The sequence below is a fragment of the Lissotriton helveticus genome, chromosome 10, assembly GCF_964261635.1.
Source record: "Lissotriton helveticus chromosome 10, aLisHel1.1, whole genome shotgun sequence".
In the NCBI taxonomy this organism is placed as follows: domain Eukaryota; kingdom Metazoa; phylum Chordata; class Amphibia; order Caudata; family Salamandridae; genus Lissotriton; species Lissotriton helveticus.
Genome location: NC_136071.1, coordinates 879,126,620 through 879,151,515, shown reverse-complemented (window position 1 = coordinate 879,151,515; position 24,896 = coordinate 879,126,620). Strand labels below are relative to the sequence as shown.

Genomic DNA, 24,896 nt, shown 5'->3' with positions numbered 1-24,896 from the left:
TCCGTCCATCACCACCCCCTTTTGTACCACTTTGGCCGCCATAAGTGTGGCAGGGTATGCTCAGACGTGAGTCCCTTGCTCACTTTGCCACTGGATTCAAGCAAGCCGGGCTGAAGACGGCTGTAATGCCAGAAACCGGTCCTCGGAAGCTTGTTTCCGGTCCAGGGAAGGCATGGCAAGGCAGTTCGGGCTGGACTGTTCCCATGAGGCACAGGGTCAGACTGATTTGCATATAGCCATGTCTGAACTGGGGTGGCAGAGTGGGCTAAAGAACGGTGATGGATCAAACCCAGATCTTTTGACTGGGTGTGAGTGTTTGATTGGTTCAGATACTCCGTCCATCACCACCCCCTTTTGTACCACTTTGGCCGCCATAAGTGTGGCAGGGTATGCTCAGACGTGAGTCCCTTGCTCATTTTGCCACTGGATTCAAGCAAGCCGGGCTGAAGACGGCTGTAATGCCAGAAACCGGTCCTCGGAAGCTTGTTTCCGGTCCAGGGAAGGCATGGCTTGGCAGTTCGGGCTGGACTGTTCCCATGAGGCACAGGGTCAGACTGATTTGCATATAGCCATGTCTGAACTGGGGTGGCAGAGTGGGCTAAAGAACGGTGATGGATGAAACCCAGATCTTTTGACTGGGTGTGAGTGTTTGATTGGTTCAGATACTCCGTCCATCACCACCCCCTTTTGTACCATCAAACCAAAACGCAGCAAAGTGTTAGCAGAATATAATTTAGGTGTATTCCATTCTTCAGGTCAAGGAGTATTCATTCTGATAAGAGTATATCATCCTGCTAGCATGGCAATTGGTTTGAGTTATGATGTGCATTTTATGCATTGCATATCATAACTGGTTATTTTCAGTGTTTTTCTATTTTGTCTTCACTGAACCATAAGTAACTTTTAGCATTTTTTTTGTTGAATTTCTATTTTCTTATGCATTCATTTAACGCATTTTTATTGACCACAGAGCACAGCCTTCAGCAGAGGTTGATCACAGGGTCTGCACCCAACCCTATTGCATATGGTCTTTGGCTGTACACAAAAAAAGGATCTAGCTGCAGGGGCCTGGACTGTATCCCACTCTTTATTTTGACCATCATTTTGACTTTATCCCCCTTGTCAGATCGGCATAAAATCTGGTATGATTGAACTGGACTTAATTCCGAATCTTTGCCTTAATTCATGATGATGTATCAAACAGTACCAGAGTTATCAGTGAATGTAACTTTCTCCATTGATGAATGCTCTCCAAACTGGACATATCAACACAATGCTGAACCTGCTAAACGTCTGCCAAAGTTAGTGCAGTTTTATAAAAACAATGCCAATTTTATTTGCCAGTGAACAGTTGTTGGATCATCTCTTTAAATGCCCCTCTCTCAATGGATCTGCATAAATTTAAAAATGCCAAGAGAAAGCTAAATATGTTAAGTCTCTCTCAAATTTCATGGTGATCCTGAAAACAGTTCCAGATGTATTAGCAGTTTTTAGAAAAATGCTTGCCCCTTGACCTCATTCATCTGCCCTCAACTAGAGATATCTGCACTGGGGAAAACCTGCTAATTGCCTTAAACATTTCTTACAGATTCTGCAAACAGTACCAAAAGTGAACATTTTATTTCTCCCCATTTACTTTTGTTCACCTCCCCATTTAAAGAAAAGCAGCCCTAGGATATAGGGTCTCAGGGAGACTAAAATTGGCCTGGAGGATGATCGGGCTGCACTCACCATGCCCTTCAAAAATACTTGTGGCAATCCCCCACCTGTCCCTTATCCACTCCAGTGGGCTTAAAATTAAGAACGCTGGGATCCAGCAACGTTTTTGGCTCTGCAGATTCACTTCCTGAGTCAAAATCTAGCTTTATGCCAAAGTTGGTGAAATTCTGTTCAGCCATTTTTTGTGTTATCACTGTTCAATTTTCCTGCAATAAAATGCAGAGGGAAAACGTGATTTGGGACCCATCTCCTGCATGATGGATCATCTCAAACTCTCCAGGAATAAACTGAGCTGGATTCGAGTTTTCTTTAAAAGGTTTCATGATGATTCATCAAACAGCATCAAAGGGGGGCGATGATGGTGGGCACTTCCTACACTCGTGCCAGCTAGTGCACCTATCCCGGCGACACCTCCGAAACTAAGGCTCGCTGCTATTCTGCCTGCCGCGCTGAGCCATTGGAGGACGCTGAGATGTCCGAGCCTGCTCCCCTGCTGAGTTTTCGCCCAGGAATTGCGATTCTGTAACGGCCCCGGACTGCAGTCAGCAGTGAGAGGCAGTAGAGGCTGTGAGGGGCATATGTAAATGCGAAATCTTTCTGCCCCTGAAGTATGTATATTGACAGGATCCAGAGCTGACATTCAGGTGCTGCAGGGGGTGTGGTGAGACGCTCTACCTGAGACTATTATTTCTAATCCAGAACTTACGCTGCCACATGAGATATAGCAAGCAACACATTAGGAGCTTACTATTGCATTTCTCTACTGCTACATTGGTTCTGTGCTGCCCCCGTTCCCCTCACTCCACTCTCTTGGTATACAGGGTATATTATCAGGGTGTGGTGGACCCATATTGGTTAAAACTATTCCCTTTGTTTGGACCTTTGCTTTCCTGGACTCAACTGGACTTGAGCCCATCCACGAAAGGGCAAACCTACAGGGGTTGGGAACCAACTGCTGCCGTTAGGTGGTTGCTGCTATAATTACAATATGCGCACATTTAAGCACAAGCCTCTCAGTGTTAATGCAGTCCCTTCAAACTTTCTACCCACTCTGAGAGGCAACGCCAGAAGGGCCCCTCAGAGAAACCACCAATGAAAGCATGAGCACTGCGGCAGGCACAGCAGAGAATGGATACTGAAGTGCAGCAACTCCTAGAAGCTGTGCGTCTGGTGGTCCCTGAAACTCAGAGGGGAAGTGAGAGTGGATCAGAAGTGGTTAACAGTGGAGATATCAGCATGGTGCATGCAGAAACCATAGAGAATGCAGACAATAGTAACTTATTGGACGATTGCCTAAAAATGACTACAGCTGAGCCTTTCTCTACCCCCTTCTGCTGGAAACAATACCCTCTTTTTTCCAAATCTCACATTGCCCCCGCAGCCTCAAGTGCATGTGATCAGGCACAAGCTCTGCTGCTGCTACAGCCTGCTTTAGTCCTCCCTCAACATCCGCTGAATACATAAATTGGATTGACCACTGACATAATCATACCACCAGCATTAGCAGGAGAGGAATCTGCTCTGCAGGATATAAAACAAAATCCGCAACTTGGCCAAAAAGTGTTAAATATGTTCGAGCTTATCCTTTCCGAGATAAAAGAGCCCTGTTTAACGCAATCTCAAGAAATTGCTTCCCTCCATGCAAGACTGTTGAATATTGAGGAAGCTACGAGCGGATGACAGAGGCCAAGTAACGTCTTAGAAGATAAAGTAGGGACCTTTCAACAGGAGATTACACAGATAAAGCAAAGTAAAGATGCTATGGAGTCCAAACTTCAAGATTTGGAGAACTACAATAGACGGTCAAGTCTTCGTTTGGTTGGGTTCCAGAATCGGTTGAAGGACCCCAAGTGCAGATGTGGGTAGAATCCCTGCTGAAAGAGGCTATCCCTGAGCTAACATGGGATTTAACAATTACAATGGCACAGGCGCTAGGGGGCGCACAGCGGAATGGCTGGGTAGCTACACAGCTCCGCCAGACGGCTCACAAAAATGAGCATTATGTGTACTTTCTGACAGGCGCTTCCCCCGGAGAACAACACCATCGAGATCGTGAAGGTTTCCAGCACTAAATGACGCGATTGCCGACTACATATCGGCGCTGGATAGACCCTGGGACAGAGAAGATCGCGGAGACCCACGGCGAGCGCTTGCAAAATGGCGGCAAGCCCCGGGAGAGTTAGGAGCGCCGAGGCGCAGATATGATCCCTACGGTCCCGACAGCTAAGTCTACGACGCTCATCACGTTAGGTATGGCCAGGAGGATGAGTCGCAGGCGTGAATAACCGAAATGACTGTATCTCACGGGAGCCTAATCACACACGGCCCCTTTAAGGTATCCAGGACGGCGGCAATCAAAATGGCGGCGCCCAGATGCGGGGAGAGGAGAGCACCGGAGTAAACGGGTGAGGAGAGTGCGGTTGACTGTCTGCGAGCGTAGAGTCCTGCCAAGTACTGCTAGAGGCTGGCGGCAACTGCGTTTTGAACCGTAGTAGACGCGAGTTGCACTGCCGGCACCTGGTCGATGGACCCGGGAGCAGGATCTCTGCGGACCATCCCCCCACGGCAGCAGAGAGGGTTCATGCTGGCCTGAGCTGGCGGTCCGTGAACCGCAACCACAGTGGGACATAAACGGAGCTGCGGCAGTGGCAACAAGGGAAGACCAGCGTAAAGATTGGATTGGTGCGGGGCCTCAGCACGTTGTCAGGGTCCCCCGCTGGGATGGAGGAAGAGCACTAGTCCGACCTGAAGACTCCTTTGCACTCATTATCCAGTGCCAACACGGGTAGGCTTGTGCGCTGTGTTGGGACAGTACCGCGTCGCGCCATATTACACGTATTTGGATCACGGCGCCCTTTCCTTGCCAGGAGGGAGGTGCGATATAATATAACGCAACGCGGCCAACGCTATGAGACGGACCGAGCCTGACACAAGGAACAGTGGGCAACGATGAGTGAGTGACATTACCAGGCGCGGGACTGTGATGGTGGGGCTTGCAGCTGCGGCGCGGTACTGATTGACAACCCTTGGGCGGGCCGGCGACCTACTACTCCTTACGGGGCTAGACTCGAGGACAATAGCCCTGCCGGGGTCCATGATGGAGGTATTCCCATTTCACACACGGGCATAGAAGCAGCCCTCGAGCGGGAAGTCACGCATCTGAGAACGAGAGTGAGGGGTACAGGGAAGCTGGAAGCCCAAGGAACAACGAGGTCCTCCACAAGAATACATACAAGGAGTACGGCCGCAGCGGCGTTCATCAAACCCACAGCGCGAACGACGACACCGCAGTATAAGAATCCCCCGACACCACCAGTAATGGGGAAACCAGATAGGCAACAGCCGAAAATCTCCTTTGAAAACAGGAAAACGTCGAAAGGCACGGAACAAGCGCCAGAAGGAGAGGGAGCGATGATGGCGGAAACTACGTCCACCATGGAAAAAATATTGCTGTCCATACAAGCTAATGTGCAGGACATTAACGGTAAATTAGACAATCTTACTTGTAGAATGGACGGGATGTCGAGCAAACTGGAAAAACATGATGAAAGACTGGATGAGGCCGAATCGAGAATATCAGCGGTGGAGGACGAATCACACGCCACGACTAGCAAATGCACGGGTATGGAGCGTATTCTGGAGGTGATCAAGGCACGGGAGGAGGATTTGGAAGCCCGCTCCAGACGTAATAATGTACGCATAGCTGGCCTGCCGGAGACGACCAACACGGGCAGAATGGAGACCTACATTGAGCAGCTATGCAGAGACATTTTCGGGACAGAAGCCCTATCCCATATCTTCATAGTGGAAAGAGCCCACAGATCGTTGGCACCCAAACCTAAAGTTGGAGCGACACCAAGGCCAATTGTGGCGAGAATACTCAACTACCGCGATAGAGACACGATACTGCGTCTTGCGCGCGAAAAGGGCAAAATCACGCACCAAGGCAACAATCTAGAGTTCTACCCGGATCACACCATGGCGGTCCAACAGGCGAGGAAAGAATTTGCATCTGTAAAAACTAAACTCAGGGATCTGAACGTGAAGTACTCCATGCTGTACCCAGCGAGGCTCCGAGTGACATGGAAGGACAAGATAGTGATACTACAGACACCGAAAGCAGCGCAAGACTTCGTCAAAAAAATCATACAACACAACAAACAACGTGTACGCGAGGAGCAACACGAGGACTCGGACGTGGCGGAGTGACTCTGCACGGACAATGGCCCGGGATGTGAACAGCCATGCAGTTTTTTTTTTGTTTTCTTTTTTCTTTTTTTTTTTCTCTTCTCTTCCTAATCCGTTGATTTCATCTCCGCAGCATATGATATTTGCAGCCTTGTGCTCTGTTGGTGCAAGGGCAGGTGAACGGGACAGGCCTTGAGGAGGACGGGATAAACATCGCATGCGCCTGGAGGCCCTTCACCTCTCAGGCCCGGATAATGATATTTACGGATATGAGCATGCAGGACACCTGAAAAGTTGGAGGTGAGACATTGGACCTCCTTATGTTGAGTCGCGCTGTGGAGGTGCAACGACGGCACAAGACCAAGCACAACGGAGCTGGCTGAATAGACATGGCCGACCCGGCCAAGTGGGCGAGGACTGGCACCGAAGGGAGGTTACGAGTATGAAGTCGAATACTGCCAAGTAATGTATGTTGTTGTCCGGGGTCGGCGGGGGAGGGATGAGAGGGACACGAATATTACACATGGTAATATAATCACAATGTGAGTCGTCTGCATCCACTAATGTGGGTGTAGAGTTGTGCCCCTGGCGGTCCTCTAAAAGGGTAAACCCCACCAAAGTTGTTCACAGAGTACGGTTAGTTGTTAAAGTTTATAAATGGGTCAATGGCTTCGGCAGAATTGGGTTGCTGGAGTGGGTGGGGGAGGGGGGATGAGGGGGGTAGTTGAAGTTTTGAGACTGAGACGGATAACACGAGTGTATTTATGGTGTGATGATGGGCTGGGAACCGGGGTGGTACCCCTAGTTTGCGGATGGGTATTGCGGTGCCATGTGGTGCGAGATGTTCTTCCAATGTCAGGATTGACAATTCACTCTCACTCATGGCGCAGGTAACTGGAGGCCACAACAAGAATCACATTAAACTCTTGACATGGAATGTACGGGGGTTGACTCAACCGAAAAAAATTCGACAAGTCTTCGCTTACCTGAAGAGGTGGGAAATAGATATAGCGATACTACAAGAGACACATATTGCGCCACACACACGTGCTCAGATTGGAGGTAGGTGGGCGGAATCTTCCTACATGGCTAACTACTCCACCTATGCGAGGGGGGTGATCACACTGATACGGAAAGGAGTGAACTTCACAGTAGATAAGGTGATCTGCGACGCATGTGGTAGATATGTCATTCTGACAGGCATGCTTAGGGGTCAAAAGATAACACTTCTAAATGTATATGGCCCCAACACTGACACCCCGGGCTTTTATCAGGAACTATGGTCACACATTCAAACATTGCCAGATGCTCACATAATCTGTGGTGGGGACTGGAACGTAACATTGATGGAAGGGGTAGACCGCTCCTCGAACTCCCTAGAACCACATAAACATGCCAGGGCTAAGCTGCTTCACATGATTTCAGACCTGTCACTGACAGACATATGGAGGCTCAAATACACAGCTGAGCCGGGCGCCACACACGTTTCTGCAGCTCATAACAGCTGGTCACGTTTGGACTACTGGCTGGGGTCGAATGCCATCGCATTGTGGACGACGGAGATTAAAGTCCTGCCAAGAACTCTGTCGGATCACAATCCTGTAAGGCTGACACTGGCACTGCCGAATTATATCGCTCCTCCCTTTCACTGGAGATTTAACTCACGCGCACTTACAGACACGGTCTATACAGACACTATCCACAAAGCGATCAAAGAGTATTTCCTAATCAACAAGCCTACAGTGGAAGACCCGGGTCTTTTGTGGGAAGCATTCAAGGCCACTTTACGTGGGGTGTGCATGAGCACGACGATTGGCATCCTAAAAGATATCCGACGACAAATTGCACGATGTGAAACACGCATGAGGGAGCTAGAACAGGCTTATGAAACCACACACAATGTCGCACACCTGGGCGAATTAAGAACTCTACATTCCGAACATCAGTCATTTGTAGAGGACGAAATCAAATACCTTGATAGGAAGATTTCAGCCAGATCGTATGGGGAAGGTGGCAGACCAGGCAATAGGTTGGCAGCCAAAATCTGTGAGGGTAAGGGCCATACACCTGTTCTACGTGTTAAGGCAAAGGATGGGTCGACACACACACAGGCTACTGCCATTGTGGAGTGCTTCGCTGGAGAGTACGAGGAACTGTACAAATCAAGGCCGATCGCATCCAGAGAAGACACGTTTACCTATTTAGACGATGTGGCGATAGGATGGCTCTCGGATGGGCAGAGGGAAATGTTGGCATCACCAATAACAGTTGAGGAAGTAACGGACATAATCACGTCTCTTCCTAACGGTAAAGCACCGGGCCCAGACGGGTTTACTAATGAGTTCTACAAAAAGTATGCTGACCTCCTTGCTCCACACATGGTGAGCATGTATGGTGCAGCGTTCGAGAACTCGGAACTCCCACCAACATTGCGTGAGGCAGCTATCATAGCGCTCCTTAAACCCGGTAAGGACTCGGAGATATGTGAGTCTTACAGGCCACTCTCACTTATAAATACTGACTCTAAAATACTGGCGAAGTTATTAGCGACACGTCTGAAGCCGCTTATGACGAGCTTGGTCTTGCCAGATCAGGCAGGTTTTATACCTACACGATCCACTACCCACAACACTAGGTCGTTATTTGCATTATCTCATTATCTCCAGCCATCAACCAAAGCTGTGGCGGTCATGTTAGATGCCGCCAAGGCTTTCGATTCCATCGAATGGGATTATTTACTAACTATTCTGCTCAGAATGGGGTTCCCCAAGCGATTTGTACAATGGGTCACAATAATATACACTAATCCATGTGCAAGGGTGCGAGTTAATGGGTATGTCTCGGAAGTCTTTAAGATTCAACGGGGCACTAGACAAGGGTGCCCGCTCTCACCACTACTTTTTGCACTAGCACTAGAACCTCTAGCTTGCATAATACGGCAAAACTACAAGACCTCGGCCTTGCAATTCCCATCCAGACCTCTGCATATCTCCTTGTATGCGGATGACATGCTTTTGTACATACGCGACCCTAACACCCACTTAAATCCAATTATGCGAGAATATATAAAATTCGGAGGACACTCTGGATTGACGATAAACTGGACAAAGTCCTCTATTATTCCTTTAACAGACACGACGACCTCGCACGATACGGACTACCCATTGGAGTGGCAGTCAGAGCCGGTGAGGTATCTGGGCGTAATGTACCACAGAGATCCTGAGGTGGTGATTAGATCGAACTACGGAACGGCTGTGTCCAACTTGGACGATAAAGTGTCGCGCTGGATACAACTACCTCTGTCATTAGCGGATCGAATAGCAATCGTAAAAATGAATATCCTGCCGAAGTTACTGTACCTCTTCAATAATATCCCCATTGAACCACCTACGGCAGTTTTTAACAGCATCAAGTCCCTGGTTTTAAAACTGATCTGGGCGGGAAAACAAGCACGCGTGCCCTTACAGACACTCACCTTGCCATACAACAGGGGAGGTTTCGGAGTACCTGATTTTCTGTTGTATTATTTATGTGCTCAAGCACAATACGCGGCATACTGGTTCCACGAAGTACCATATTTAACACACACGGCCATTGAACAGGGAGATGCGGCGCCCATCCCGCTGTCATCGATGCTCTCACACACGCGACCGCCTCTACACAATCGCGATATTAACACAATTGACACCACTGTTAAGGCTTGGAGGAAACTGGCAAGATTAGCGCACAAAGAGCCATTATACGCACCAGCGATGCCACTGCCTCACCACCAGGAACTATCAGTCACAGGGGAGAAGGTAGGAATGTCGTTATTGCAGCAGGTCGGAATTGGGACGATGGGAGACATGTTCCATGAGGGGCACTTTGTAGAAATAGACGACATGGAGTATATTCGGAATAAAACACCACTGTTCCTATTCACACATTACCGGTTAAAACGGGCCATGCAAACATTCTTCCCCACATTCCCGGAGGAACCGGAGAGCCTGGACTCCCTCCAAATGATCCTCACTTCTCAAGACACCTCACACCTGGTGTCTAGATTATACACAACAGCGCAGGCTGAAATACCAGGGGCGGGGGACAGAGCAAAGGAAAGATGGGACAGGGTACTGGAGACATCACTAACGGAGGAGGAATGGCAACAAACATGCGCGCTAACACAAATCCTAACACCAAACGGTAATTTACGTATTATTCATTATAAATTTATTCATCAGGCATACTACACGCCGGCGCGTATGTATAGATTTGGCCTTCAGGAGCATGACAGATGCAAACGGTGTAATGTAGGGGAGGCAGGGTTCACACACCTGGCATGGGACTGTGCAGCGATACAAACCTATTGGGGGGAAGTCACTACTACGCTGGCTGCCATGTTGGGAGTGGAGATGGACTGCACTGTTCGTGTTTGTTTACTGGGAATTATCCCACATTTAAGGGCCACAAAGCGTAAATTTTGTGCGATAGCGCTGTTATTGGCCAAGAGGCAGATCGCACAATGCTGGCATAGCAAACACAAACCCACAACGAGCAGGTGGATACTGGATATGACCAGCTGTAGAGACAAGCTACAGACTTATGAGGAAGAGTTACCGGCAAGATCTAGGCCCAAAGACTTCTGGTGCTATCTTACAGCATATTTACTGTCGCGGGACACAGACGAAGAGGGTTGATTGTGAAGTGGTTTTAACGGTGGGTCTCAGTTCAGAAGTGGGACCCCCGGGGCATGATCCAGCATCACTCCACGACATGTTGGTACTAAATTGACAGAAATGTAGACGTCTCAATGTTCTTTTGTTCCTCTTGTGGATAGTTCTAAGTCCACAACTGTCGGGTTACTATTGAAACTGAAAATTTATGACCTTATGACCTGCAAACTAACTGATGTGTTTCTATGCACTGGGCTGATTATGATTGTTTCATCTCTTGGAAACGTGTATAAGATGTTTTAGCAGCCGGCCCCAGGGTTGTAGGCACATGGCTGTGTATATCTGACTTCGTGTAATAAAGGTCTATAAAAAATAAAAAAAAAATAAAAAAAAAAAAACAATTACAATGGCACATAGGATACCATCTCTATGTCTTACTAATGCAAAATACCCTCACACAATTTTGGTTAATTTTGCCGATTTCTGAGTACGTGAGTAGATTTTGACTAAAGCCATAGAAAAAAGATCTTTCATGATTCAAACTGTTCCTCGGTTTAAGATTTTCTCAGATATGACGGCACTTGCTGCAAAAAGGAGAAGAGGTTTTGTGCAGATGATTGACTTTTCAAAACAAAAGGCGGACATTTGTGCAACTATTGTGCAGCAATCCAAGCTGAAAGTTCTTGAGAATGGCAAATTGCATATATGTGATGATTTGTAGGCACATTTATTATTTAAATGCATTAAGGTTCCATGTGCATTGTCTCCCTAAATGTGAATGGCCTCAATAATTAGATTAAAGCTTGAGCCATAGATTAATGGATACAAGGCCATAATCCTGATATTGTGTTAATTCAGGAGACACATTATACGGGAATTACAGAATCTACACACAGAATGTTTGGACACTGGACTAGTGGTCGATATTTTTTGTCAGCTAATGCCATCCATAGGGGAATTGCAATTGTTATTATTAAATCATTTCATTTTCAAATAAGTTCATTTCAGTTAGATACAAAAGGGAGATGGGGTTGGATTAGTGGCTTAATCAATCAATGTAGATTAGCAATGGGAAACATCCTTTACAACGCAACTTTTACCACGCAGTGCCTTTACGACGCAAATCATTACAACGCATTGTGCTGGGGGGCGCTCTAGGATAGGGAATAGGTTTAATTTACTATCCAACACCTTCCCTACTATCCACGGGGACTGGAGTTGGAATAGTAAATTAAACTATTCACTATCCAGCGCCCCAAAGCACTATGCGTAGTAAAGGCATGCGTTGTAAAAACAGCGTTGCAAAGGCATGCGATGTAAAAGCATGCGTTGTAATGTCATACATCCATTAGCAATAGCTTCTATATATGCACCCATAGAAGATAATCCAGCACCATTATTAGATCTTTGCTATGCACTCATATAGATTCCAGGGGTGGTATAAATAGGGGGTGATTTCAATTTTTTTGCAAAATCTGGAAATGGATTAGTCCTCTGGGACCCGCAAACAAAACAAGTCCCAAATAGCCAGGGCCTTGACTGAATGCGTGTAAAAACTAGATCTGATTGCTATCTGGAGGGCTAGGTACCCGGAAAAGAGAGAATACTCATGTTTTTCTGCAAAATATAAAAAAATATAAAGCTGCGGGCGGACTGGACTACTTTCTTACTTTCTTACTTCCCGCTATTTAAGATTAATTAATAATATGCAATAATATTATACCAAGTATGGCTTTTCGATCATGCAAAGATGGAGGTAAATAGGGTTTGATAAACGTTAGTTAAGCTCGAGATGGGTCATTAATAAAATTCATTTTGAGGACGAAGGTTGGTGCACTGAGGTCCATAATGAAATAAGATGTTTTTTTTCAATCATACAGAGCTACTGCTAAAGTAGAAAGTGTCTGGGAAGACTTTAAGGAAACCATTCGTGGCTATATAATTTCCAAAGATATTGTAACAAAGCGCTCTCAAAAGATAGAGAGGTCACAATTAGAACTAGGGTCCACCAGGCAAATGAACACTATATCACAAATAGGAGTGCAAAAAACAAGTTGGCTCTTGTGCATGCACGCAAAAGGATGCAAGAATACTATTACAATATAGATTGTTTGGCCAACTCTGCATACCTTCAAAAAGTATATGAAGAAAGTGAATTCTCTGGGGATTTCTTAGTTTAGCAAATAGAGCAGCAAGCATCCAACAGGATAGCATATTTGGCGGAAAAAAATTCAAAGATCCACATGACAGAAGAATCACAAATCCATGAGTATTTCTCTAACCATTATAAAGTCATCTACTTCACAACACAGGAGGTTAATGTTTTAAAACTTAAGGAGTTCATGTGTAAGCTTACAGTCCCCAAACTACAGGTAAATCATGTAAGGGATCTGTTGGCAGATATTACACTTGAAGAAATAGAGGAAGTGGTGTAGTCCTTAGCTAATGGGAAAGCAAGTGGAGAAGATGGATTTCCAGTCGAATTATATAAAACAAATTCTGTTGTCTTGAACCCTGAATTGGTGGTATTGGCCAACTGTGTTCTGCAGGGGCAGAGGAACCACCCCTCCTTTAAAATGGCCATAGTGGTCAGTTCTTTAAAGAAACCTAAAGACAAGGAGGTTGTGAATTCATATAGACCAATAAGTCTCCTAAACATTGACTACAAGACGACAGCTGTGAATTTCTTCTAGGGAGGCAGCTATCTTTTAACACCACTTTTTAATTGAGGCCTTAGATTATTTTAGCCACAATAAAATCCCGGCCCAGATTATGCTGCTAGATGCAGAGAAGGCTTTCAATTTGGTTGTTGGGAAAGTATTTTCTTCATTTTAGCTGCATTAGCATTCCCTTCTACATTTATCAGCCTGATCTTGAGTTCGCTTTGAGAATTATCCTGCTCCTGTACAAAATCTACTCAAGCGGCAGAAAGAAGCAGCGCCCTTTGGCGTGGTACTCTTTATTTTGAAGTTACAACATGGAAAAAGCGCCTGCGCTAAAAAACGGGGCAAGCAGCGCGACATTCTGAAATTTTGTCACTCGCGAAAGTCTGCAGAATTATGTAACTCTGTGGAATTCGACAGAGTAAAAATCTGTGAATTCCGCACACTCCTAGATAAAGACGATCTTAACTCCAATTCTAGTGAGAAGGGGGTATGAATGAGGTATAACATAAAGAAGATGTGATTGCTTTAAAACTTCAGGGGCCAGATGTAGGTTGCCCAATACTGAAATTACTGAATTTCAGCCATTACCGACCGGTATTTGGCTTTTGAGATGTAGGTGGCATGATTCCTGGATTCGGTATTTTACTGAATTGGTAATTTAAGAAATTGGTAAATTACCGAATTCTTAACATACCGATTTGGTAAATTACTGAATCCATAATGTAGGGAGCACTCAAGTTAGTGCATTCCTGAGTTAAAGGATTCGTTATTTACCACCAACTACAAGTTGGTGGTAAATATCGAAAACCTTTAAAAAAGCAATTATTTTGCTTTTACAACAGTGCGATGTGGCAGACATACATGCTCTTAGGGCATGTATGTGTGCCAAATGTGCACCCATGCACTATTCTGGGGTGCAACAGGGTGTCAATGTGACACCCTGCCACCCTTGAAAATGTTCCCCCTATTACCGATTCGGTATTTACCGAATCGGTAATACTGAATGGCTTCCCATTCATTCCTATGGGCCTCCAGGCCCATAGGAATGAATGGGAATTACAGAATCGGTAAATACCGATTCTTAATTACCGAATCCTACCTATTCGGTAAAATTTACCGATTAATTATCTACATCCCATTTACCTATTCTTAAATACCGAATCGGTAACATTCGGTATTTAAGAATAGGTAAATTGAGATTACCTACATATGGCCCCAGAAGATGCAGTACAAAAAAAATTCTTTAAACAAGAAATTGAAATGTATTTCATGAATGCTTCCTCCGTAGGACATGTTGACATTGTTTAAATGGACCTCTATAAGGAATATCTGTGCTGGTGAAATTCCAATACCCGCTGTTTATTGCGTTTATGTCTATTTTACTACTATGATCCAGCTCTTTGCTATCCAAACACATATTCTTAATTACATGTTCAATAGTTCAGTTCAAATAATATAATTTTGACCACCAGGGCCATAAAATTACAAACAAAGTTAGAAAGAACAATAATAAGCAGAAATATTGTTAAAACAATTGCTACATTGAAAAAACTGATTAAAACAATTAACACAGTGATTTACAAACGTGCATATAGATAAAACAGCGAAGTGACACCTGATAGATAATACAAACAATTTCTGACAACTACAGGCGGCACAGCACCTCCGTTCTGATCACCAACAGAGACCCAGAAATTTGGTAACCGAAATGCCGAACTACAATCTGCCCTGAGAATGCCAAGGGCAGCAGAATAGTAGTTTACACCTAGCAGCCTGCATATGGAAGCTAACCAGGTCCTACGAGGAATGCATGGGCTGGACACACAAAACAAACATGCATGACATTCATCTCTGCAGAATTACAGGCCAGAAACAGAGAGGCTCCCCCTCGGTCCAGTTGAAAGTGAACATTCTCAGTGGTAGGGTACGCACTCGAAACTGGAACTACAGCTTTCTTTCCAATACAACAAACACCTGATCCCAAAAGATCTCAAACCCAAAAGTGGGCTGGTAACCAATAAAATCATTGGTTTACCTGGAAAAGCGAGCATTGTGAAATTCTAGCTATTGAAGATGCAAATAGTGCTTTTTTAAAAGATCCTTGCCTGAGAATTTGGTAGACTTTGGGCACTCCCACAGCTCAGGCAGCCCAAGTGAGTAAAGCTCCTTTTTAATAAGCAGAAGTCAGGGGACCTTACTAAAGCCATCAATTGTCATAACATCCTTGAGACCTTCAACACACTGTGCGAGTTTAGGGATAGTCCATAAGCGTCTCCAATACCATAATGGGCGCAACCAAATTTTGCCCGACAACACTTTTACCCCCAGATCCATACAGTGGAGTGCTGGGAGCGAGAGAGGCAAGATTTCTAAAGAATTTTTTTCATTATTTTCAATAAATCACATTTTCGGAGGGGACCAATGTGCCCCTTTAACTCTATTGCCTCTTGAGGTGTCTCTTCAGATCTACTTATTTGTTTTCGTTTGGGGCAATGGGCATAAAAATCACCACTGTTCCTCAAATTCTTCCCATTTGTCAGCACATGACTTACCTTTTAAATATTTTGCATTCTTGTTCTCTTCTACATTTATTCCTAATGTCTCTTCTTTACCTGCCCCCAATTTTGCTATCTCTGCACTCATCGTGACTTTTATTTGGTCTCTCACCTATGCACACCTCCTACTGACATGTTTTTTTTCAGTTTGATAATGAAATCGTGTTAATGTTACTATTTTTTGGGTGTGTGCTGCTTTGTGTATCTGCAGAATGGCCAGTAATGCCAATGAAAGTACGGGAGAAGGCGATGATGGAAATTATAATTTCAGCTTTAAAATGTTTACAAGTTGGGACTATCTAATTGGCAATCCTGAAACCGCAGACAACAAATTTGCATCAATCACAACTAGCTTCAAGGTAATTTATAAAGTGATGCTTGTGATTAGAATTTACCTCTGATTAAACATCTTATTTTTCAGTTACGTTTTTTATTTCAGCACCATTACCTAATTAGTATTTTTTTCTTCTCTTTCACCTTTTCTTGTTGATTACTTAGAACTTTAAATCTATAGTAGGCTCCGAGATGTGTCCGAGAATTCTAACATTGTCCATAAGAGCTAGGGGCCAGATGTACGCCCATTTTATTTTGTGCCTCGCAATTTGCGACTAATTGTGAGTCGCAAAGTAAAATGTACAACAGTGTGCTTAACCCTGTTTACGATTCCCAATAGGGTCACAAATTGCGAGACTCATTAATATTAATGAGCCTCTTGCAATTTACACCTTACACTGTGCCATTACTGGAAAGATGAATATGCCAATTGGGGATACGCAGATTTTACCATATCTTTAGGTTCAGAACACATGCATTGGCGTCTGGCCAATAGTACCACAGTGCACAGAGTTAAAAACTCAGTAGCATCAGTCTACAAAAAGGAGGTGACTATGCGAAAAGGGCATTTTTTCACAATGCTCAACCCTAATTGAAAGACAAAGATCAACTCAGACATTCCCTTAGCACTTCTCATTGTCTTAGTGAAAGAAGCTGGAGAGCCAACTATGTTGGTGTGCTCAAGCTCAACTCTATGCTCTATTGTAAAGTTCAGTCCCTGTGGACTACCTTAACAGTCTTGGATTCGCCCCTGTCATCTGCAGCAGTTATCTGAGAAGTCTATGGTCAGCAAGAGCTCTCAAATGACAAATCTTTTCCCTATCTGGCCCTTGCTGGCTTTGATATCCAAGGCCTGCTTGCTGCCGGGCCTAGAGACCTTCCCTGGACTGAGTCAAGTGGCCCTGTCAGGTGCAGCTAAAGACAGCAATATCACTAAGATATACCTCACTAACCCAGGTAAGACACTGTTAAACAGCCTCTGAAAGGTAGCAGGGGCATTCTTCAGCCGAAATGCCATCACCTTATTAATTTATTTGTGAGTTTCATATAGGGCAAATGTTGCCCAAAGGTATCAGAGCACTTTACAGAGTGATCACAGCAATAATAACATAAGGTACATAAAGGGTGCATACAAATATACATAGAGATGGTAAACATAAGCACAACAATTATAACATGAGGTACAAAAGGGGTACGTAAAAATATATATAGAGTTGTGGTAGAAATGCAAGCTAAATATAATAATGGTAAAATAATATGCACAGCAGTAATAATATGAGGTAAAAAAATATACACAACAATAATAACATGAGGTACATAAAGGGTACGTAGAGATATATATAGTAAAGGTAAAAACGCAAACAGAGGACGCCAGGAAAAAGGAACAAGATAGCAGCATATACCGGAGGTACATAAAACGCTGATAAAAATAAACAACAACAATTGACTAGAGGAAGAGTCCGAAGAACGATAGGATACATAAGGGTTCTTAGGTAGCTATGAAAGGGCAGTAGCCATGAATAGGGAAAGTAGATGCATAGATTAGTCCGAGGTAGTGAAGGCACAAGGCATCTTACCGCAGGAATTCATGGCAGCTTGCCGCTTTATGAGGTAGGAACAAAAACAGTAACACCAGGTGCAGAGAGAGAAAATAAAAAAAAAATAGTACCCAAGGAAGATAAAAGCAGAAGAGCAGCAGTACTCTACTAACAGAAATTGTACATCAAATTGACCTTAAACTCACAGTGTCTATCTTGGGTGGAAAATGTAGACACATCCTTGGACCCCATAGTCAGGGCAACCTGCCACTACCCAGAGGGTGATTCAGCAGCTCATCTGTCTATTAGCTCATCTCGTCTTTGAATTGGGTGAGTACCAGTTTTAGTGATCACTTTCAGCCTGTTGTAATAAACATGGAACCATTTTTTGGTCCTTAGGTACCAGTACCACGGGACTAGATCAAAGACTCCTTGAAGGCTCAAAGGCCTTCATGGACAACATCTTAGCCCCTTTCTCATTGATACTGGCATTCCTTTTAGCTGACAGCCTGTAGATTTTTTATTTTGACGAGCAAGCTGTCGCCAGTGATAATTTCAGTGACACAACACTGGATCAGTCCAGATGCCAGAAAGAACAGGCCAGAAAATTGGCCCATCAACTGGTGACAGTACTTTTTCTTTCGGTTTTGTCACTGTAGAAGGGACTACAACTCTGTCCACTCTGCCATCTTTCTCATTGTGGGTGAGGAGGTCTGAAAGGGGCTCATTCCTTTTCTTCTCCCCTCATTGGTCACCATCAACATGGTCATGTGTGTGCAAGCAAAGTGCAGTTTCACTCTGTGGGGAGTTCTGGGAGTGTGACAAGAGTGCTCTTCTCACTAAGGTGTGCGCTCTTTTTCCTGGAAACTATCAAGTTTCTTCACTTGGATAATTATCAATTATAACTCATAGATTCGAAAGTCCATTCCATGATAAGTGGATTTTTATTTACAAAATGATCATTCCTTGTTTTCCATCATTATTATTGTACATATTCTTCATTTGTTTGATTTTCACCATTCCAATACCCAATGCATTTCGGGTCAGTAGGAGTGACCCTTCATCAGAGGTCTGTGAAATGAAATAATACAGGACCAAAGCGATCACTAACATAATATTTCATGACCAAATGATACATAAACATTATCATGCTCTTAAAAATGTTGTGCAAAGTGACTATGGCAAAAGTGACGCAACGAGGAAACAAGTGCAAATTGAAAAATAAATGAAACCCTCCTGGGATACTAAGGACCGAAGTGGAATGTCGTCTCTGGTAAACGTGGTAAGTGGTAACATCCCCTGTGGGGTATCGGCGTCAGTCGGTCAATGAAAGCCAGAAGTGTAACACCTTAAATAAACACCATAGTGCAATCTGACATGGAGTGTACAGGTTAACCGGTAGAGATTAGCGGCCGGACTTGAGTGCGCGAGGCAATCGTTAATCAGGTGATAAACGATAAATAAATAAACGGGCAAGTGTGGACCCGATAATGCGCAGCACTTACTGGTGTGTTCAGACATCAAGGTACGAGGCTGAAGCCTTCTCCTTCCGTGTTCGAGATCGGCTTGAGTGAAAAAACGACTATATAGCCAATTGGCTGTGATTATCTAACGCGACCCCAGTCACGTGATCAGAGTTTCTGAGCTTCAAAATGGAGCGGATGCTTCCATCACGTGCAATAAAGATAAATAAAAAAATACGAAAAAAATACGGAAAAAAAAGTGGTAAATATATGGGGTCAAATAAAACTCATTTACCGAGTTGAATTGGTATGGAGTGAAAGTGAAACGTTAAAGAAAATGAGCATTATGGATGTGTGTGTTGTGTGGATCGATCTACATAAAAAAGGACATTAAACATGTGGAAGCAGTGTGTGAATGGGTATGTTAGTTAGGACGCAAACTGGGTGAAAGAATATGATAGATTTCAGACGCGCTTGAGAGACACGAAAATAATGGACAGTGCTACATTCCTAATTTTGATATGTGAAGATGTGGCAACAAAAAAATTAAGAATATGAAAAAAAGCACAGCAATGCTGAGTACTAAATTCCACCCTGTCATTCATCCCTATAGGCTGTAGAGAGTTTTTTATGCAAAATAATTCTGATTTCAGTCTTTGTTTAACTGGATCCATGTCGCAGCGCTGTTTTACTACCTCCAATACTGTGAATTTCAATTGGGATATCTGATGTTTCGCCTCCATCCAATGGGTAGCTACAGTAGATCAGGGGCCAGATGTAGGTAGGCTTTTACCGGTCGGTAACGGCCGAATTCGGCCGTTACCGACCGGTAAATGGATTTTGAGATGTAGGGGGCATATTTATACAGAATCGGTAAATTTACCGATCGGTAAATTTACCGATTCTGTAAAATACCGAATCGCTATTTTTACCGATTCAGTAAATTTGAGATGTAGGTGGGACTCTTCAGAGTCCCACAAGCCTTACCGAATCGGTATTTTACCATCAAATTCAATTTGATGGTAAAATACCGATTCCGGTGTGCATGCACATGTGTGCATGCACACCTGTGCCATATGACAGGCAGACCTGCCCTTAGGGCATGTATGCCTGCCACATGGCACCCGACCCTGTTTTGGGGGTGCTAGAGGGTGTCAAAGTGACACCCCCTGCACCCTTGTGATATTCGGTATTTACCGATTCGGTAAATACCGAATCGGTAATGCCCATTCATTCCTATGGGCTTTAAAGCCCATAGGAATGAATGGGCATTACCGGTCGGTATTTACCGAATCGGTAAATACCGAATTTTACCGATTCGGAAAAAAACCATCTAGATTGTCCTACATCTCCCCCCTTCATATTTACCGACTCTTAAATACCGAATTTTACCGATTCGGTATTTAAGAGTCGGTAAATATTATTTACCTACATCTAGCCCTTAGTGTTCTGTGATCTGATGTTGCTTTTATGTTCTGTCATCCTGAACACTAAAGTACATATAAAAACCACAGATAGAAACACCAGTTTATTGTATCAAAGTTTTCATGCGGAAACTTTAAAGAATTATCTGCCGACCTCACAATTTATCAGACTCAAGAGAATTACATCGGATGCTATTAATGTCCAGGAAACATTTGCCAATCAAGTTGAAAATATCAACAAAGAGGATATCTCCAAGAAGTTTCGGAAGAATCGTTAAAAAGAGTGAATAACATGCCTAGAGAGACTCTACTAACAGCAAAGTCAAAAGATACTGAGAAAAAAACTGTATGTATGTTAAAATTTTCAACAGAAGCAAAGAAGATTAAGAGCGTCATCAATAATCACTGGTCACTCATAAAAATGGAACCTGATCTTCAAGGATTATATAGTGATCATATAACTTTCGCCTTTCAAAGATCAAAAATTTTAAAGAAATACTGACCATGAAAAAAGAGGAGAGGAGCAGCTATAAGGGCATGTCTAAATGTCTAAATTGTGTACATTGCAATAACGTCATGACAGGTAATGTGTTAATGCACCCCACCAAAGGGTATAAAATAGATCTTCATCACTCAAGTACATGTGACACCAAAAACGCAATTTATGCGATCAAATGCCCGTGTGGCAAAATGTATGTAGGACAAACAGAAAGGAAAATTAAAATCAGGATGACAGAACATAAAAGTAACATCAGATCACAGAACACTAAATCTACTGTAGCTACCCATTGGATGGAGGCGAAACATCAGATATCCCAATTGAAATTCACAGTATTGGATGCAGTAAAACAGCGCTGCGACATGGATCCAGTTAAACAAAGACTGAAATCAGAATTCTTTTGGATAAAAAAACGGAACTCTCTACAGCCTATAGGGATGAATGACAGAGTGGAATTTTCCTGTTTCTTGTAAAATTGTAATTCAACTACAGCATTGGTATACAGACTATTCTGATCCTCAGGAACTATACTTCAACATGTTGAACATCATTTATATGTTAAATTTCATGATTTCTATGAAAGCAGTGATTTTGTCACCACAGAATATGCTAATTAAGCAGTCACTAGTTAAACTCATATAAGATAGCCAGAATGGTACTGTTTTGGATTCAGTATAATATTTAGTACTCAACATTGCTGTGCTTTTTTTCATTTTCTTCATTTTTTAGTTGCCACAACCTCACATATCAAAATTAGGAATGTAGCACTGTCCATTATTTTCGTGTCTCTCAAACGCGTCTGAAATCTATCATATTCTATCACCCAGTTCGCATCCTAACCAACATAACCATTCACATACTGCTTCCACATGTTTAATGTCCTTTTTTATGTAGATCGATCCACACAACACACACATCCATAATGCTCATTTTCTTTAACGTTTCACTTTCTCTCCATACCAATTCAACTCGGTAAATGAGTTGTATTTGACCCCATATTTTTACCACTTTTTTTCTTCGTATTTTTTTCATATTTTTTCATATATCTTTATTGCACGTGACGGAAGCATCCGCTCCATTTTGAAGCTCAGATACTCTGATCACGTGACTGTGGTCGCGTTACATAATCACAGCCGATTGGCTATATAGTCGCTTTTTCACTCAAGCCGATCTCGAACACGGAAGGAGAAGGCTTCAGCCTCATACCTTGATGTCTGAACACACCAGTAAGTGCCGCTCATTATTCGGGTCCACACTTGCCCGTTAATTTATTTATCGTTTATCACCTGATTAACGATTGCCTCGCGCACTCAAGTTCCGCCGCTAATCTCTACCGGTTAACCTGTACACTCCGTGTCACATTGCACTATGATGTTTATTTAAGGTGTTACACTTCTGGCTTGCATTGACCGACTGATGCCCATACCCCACAGGGGATGTTACCACTTACCACGTTTACCAGAGACGACATTCCACTTTGGACCTTAGTATCACAGGAGTGTTTCATTTATTTTTCAATTTGCACTTGTTTACTTGTTGTCGTCACTTTTGCCATAGTCACTTTGCACAACATTTTTAACAGCATGATAATGTTTATGTATCATTTGGTCATGAAATATTATGTTAGTGATCGCATTGGTCCTGTATTATTTCATTTCACAGACCTCTGATGAAGGGTCACTCCTACTGACCCGAAATGCATTGGGTATTGGAATGTTGAAAATCAAACAAATGAAGAATATGTACAATAATAACAATGGAAAAAAGGAATGATCATTTTGTAAATAAAAATCTACTTATCATGGAATAAGACTTTCGAATCTATGAGTTAGAATTGATAATTTTCCAAGTGAAGAAAACTTGATAGTTTCCAGGAAAAAGAGCTCACGCCTTAGTGAGAAGAGCACTCTTGTCACACGGATTTTGAAGTTTATTAAAGGCAAGGACAGGCACTGTGCGACAGATGTAGCGCCAACACGAGATTTGTTGAAAATGTTGTAATAATTTTGATTAAAAGAGTGCACAGGGATAACAAATTTTTATGAGTTCTGGGAGTGGCCAGGTCTACCAGAGAGGAATTGTACGTACTCTCTCTCCAGCACTATGTAGGGCCAGTACATTTGCCTTCAAGGGAAGTGGGTGCCACATGCTCCACTACCCACAAAATCTTGCCAGATTAGTACTCCACCAATGTTACCTTCTAATCACACCATTTTTTGATCAGCTCTTGACTGGCCTCCAGATAATGATTAGCTTTCTTCACATACTCACCATCCTAGACTTCAGCCCCGTACATAGTCTGTGCTGTCCTGCTTGGATTTCCTGAGTGGTTTCTCCCGCCCTTCTCTAACAAGACTCAAAAGAACCCTCATTTGGTTGCCATACAGAAGTACAAAGGGGCTAAAGCCCATTCCATTCTATGATACCTCCCTGTTGGCAAACAAATGCTTGGCAACAAGAGATCCCACTTCCATCTGAGTTTCTCTTTCAAACCCATGCTCACACCTTTCAGGATATTGTTGAATCTCTCAAAAAGCCCATTGGTTTGGAGGTGATAAGGCAGAACTCACCTCACACTAATCTCACATAGACTTCAAGTACAAAGACATGACTTTTGTGAACTTGTCTGAAAGGGCATCTTTGGAGAACCTAACCCTGGATAAAATGTCAAGCAGGGAACTGGCCACCATGGGAGCAGTCACTGTAATGAGAGTCACTACTTCAGAATATCAAGTGGCATGGTTCTTTATTATCAGAATAAACCTGTTCTCTGATGCCGTCTTAGGGCCCAATTACGATGTCGTTCGGAAGGCCTCCGAATCAGATTTGGCTTTCCCGGTTCCGATTCGTAGCCCTTGTTTACGACCTAATCGTACACAGGTCCGAAGTACCAGGCACGATGTGAAAATCTCATGCGCATAGACCGAATCATTACAGGACCTAAACTGCTCTGTACGACTCATTTGTAGCCGAATTGTGCTGCACAATGGAGCCAAATTCCGATCAAGTGAGTACGATGCATGATTCTGTCAGCCGCTTTGCCTCGGTCTCAGGGAGATGAAACGGCTCTTGGAAGCATATTTCAGGGGGCCATAGCAGGCCCCCCTTCACCCAGGGCCCTCCGAATCTGTCACAGGGGTGTGTCTATGGGTTTCCCCGATCCAGGCATGCACAGTGTGGCGGGCCAGGGTGTGCGCTTTTCCCCACCCACCCCTTTTCTGCTATGGGAGCCAGTGTACGCATCAGTACATGGGCTCCCATAGAGTTCAATGGGAGTCCGAGCGAACCGAGTCCGTAAGCTTATGTCAGCATCGCTCGTTCGGACTCCTGGAGCACATTTCGGTCAAAAAGCCCTCTGGATCCAAGTCGTACGGATGGCTTTCCTAACTAGATTGTAATCGGGCCCTTAGTGTCTACCCTCATTAGCTGTCTTTTCTGAGCTCTTAGGAATCACATACCTGACACTCATGTTTACTGCCAATAGGCCTACGACTTTGTTTCTGCTCTGGGAGCACTTTTCACACCTCCTTGAGAGGATGCACTCTCAGGGGCATGCTGTGGGCAAGCTAATGCTAATTAGCCAAGTGAAGGTTCAGGGAGACTAAGTATATTTGTTAAAAGTCACTTTTACTAAATAGTCCTTCTAAAGTTACAATTTGACCTCTGATTTGGATTTTTAATAAACAATACAACATTGTATTTGAATTAAACTGGTAGCCTGTCCCAAACCAAAGATTGAAGAGTTATGATTTTATTTTTAATTGTAGTTTTCCTTCTCGGACAGCTACTGTCCTTTTAAAGGGAAAATATCTTTAGGGGAGGTTGGCACTCTAGGTATGTGCTAACCCTAAATGTTTGT

General features: G+C 43.7%; 1 protein-coding gene across 1 annotated transcript in view; it reads left to right on the top strand.

Annotated features, from left to right (window-relative positions):
- The window catches only part of LOC144784130 (transmembrane channel-like protein 2), a 415,583-nt gene that overhangs the window by 92,782 nt on the left and 297,905 nt on the right, over positions 1 to 24,896 (top strand). The window contains exon 8 of the mRNA XM_078662812.1: positions 15,992 to 16,139. Coding sequence (XP_078518938.1) covers positions 15,992 to 16,139 — 148 coding nt within the window. The remainder of the gene's footprint in view (positions 1 to 15,991; positions 16,140 to 24,896) is intronic.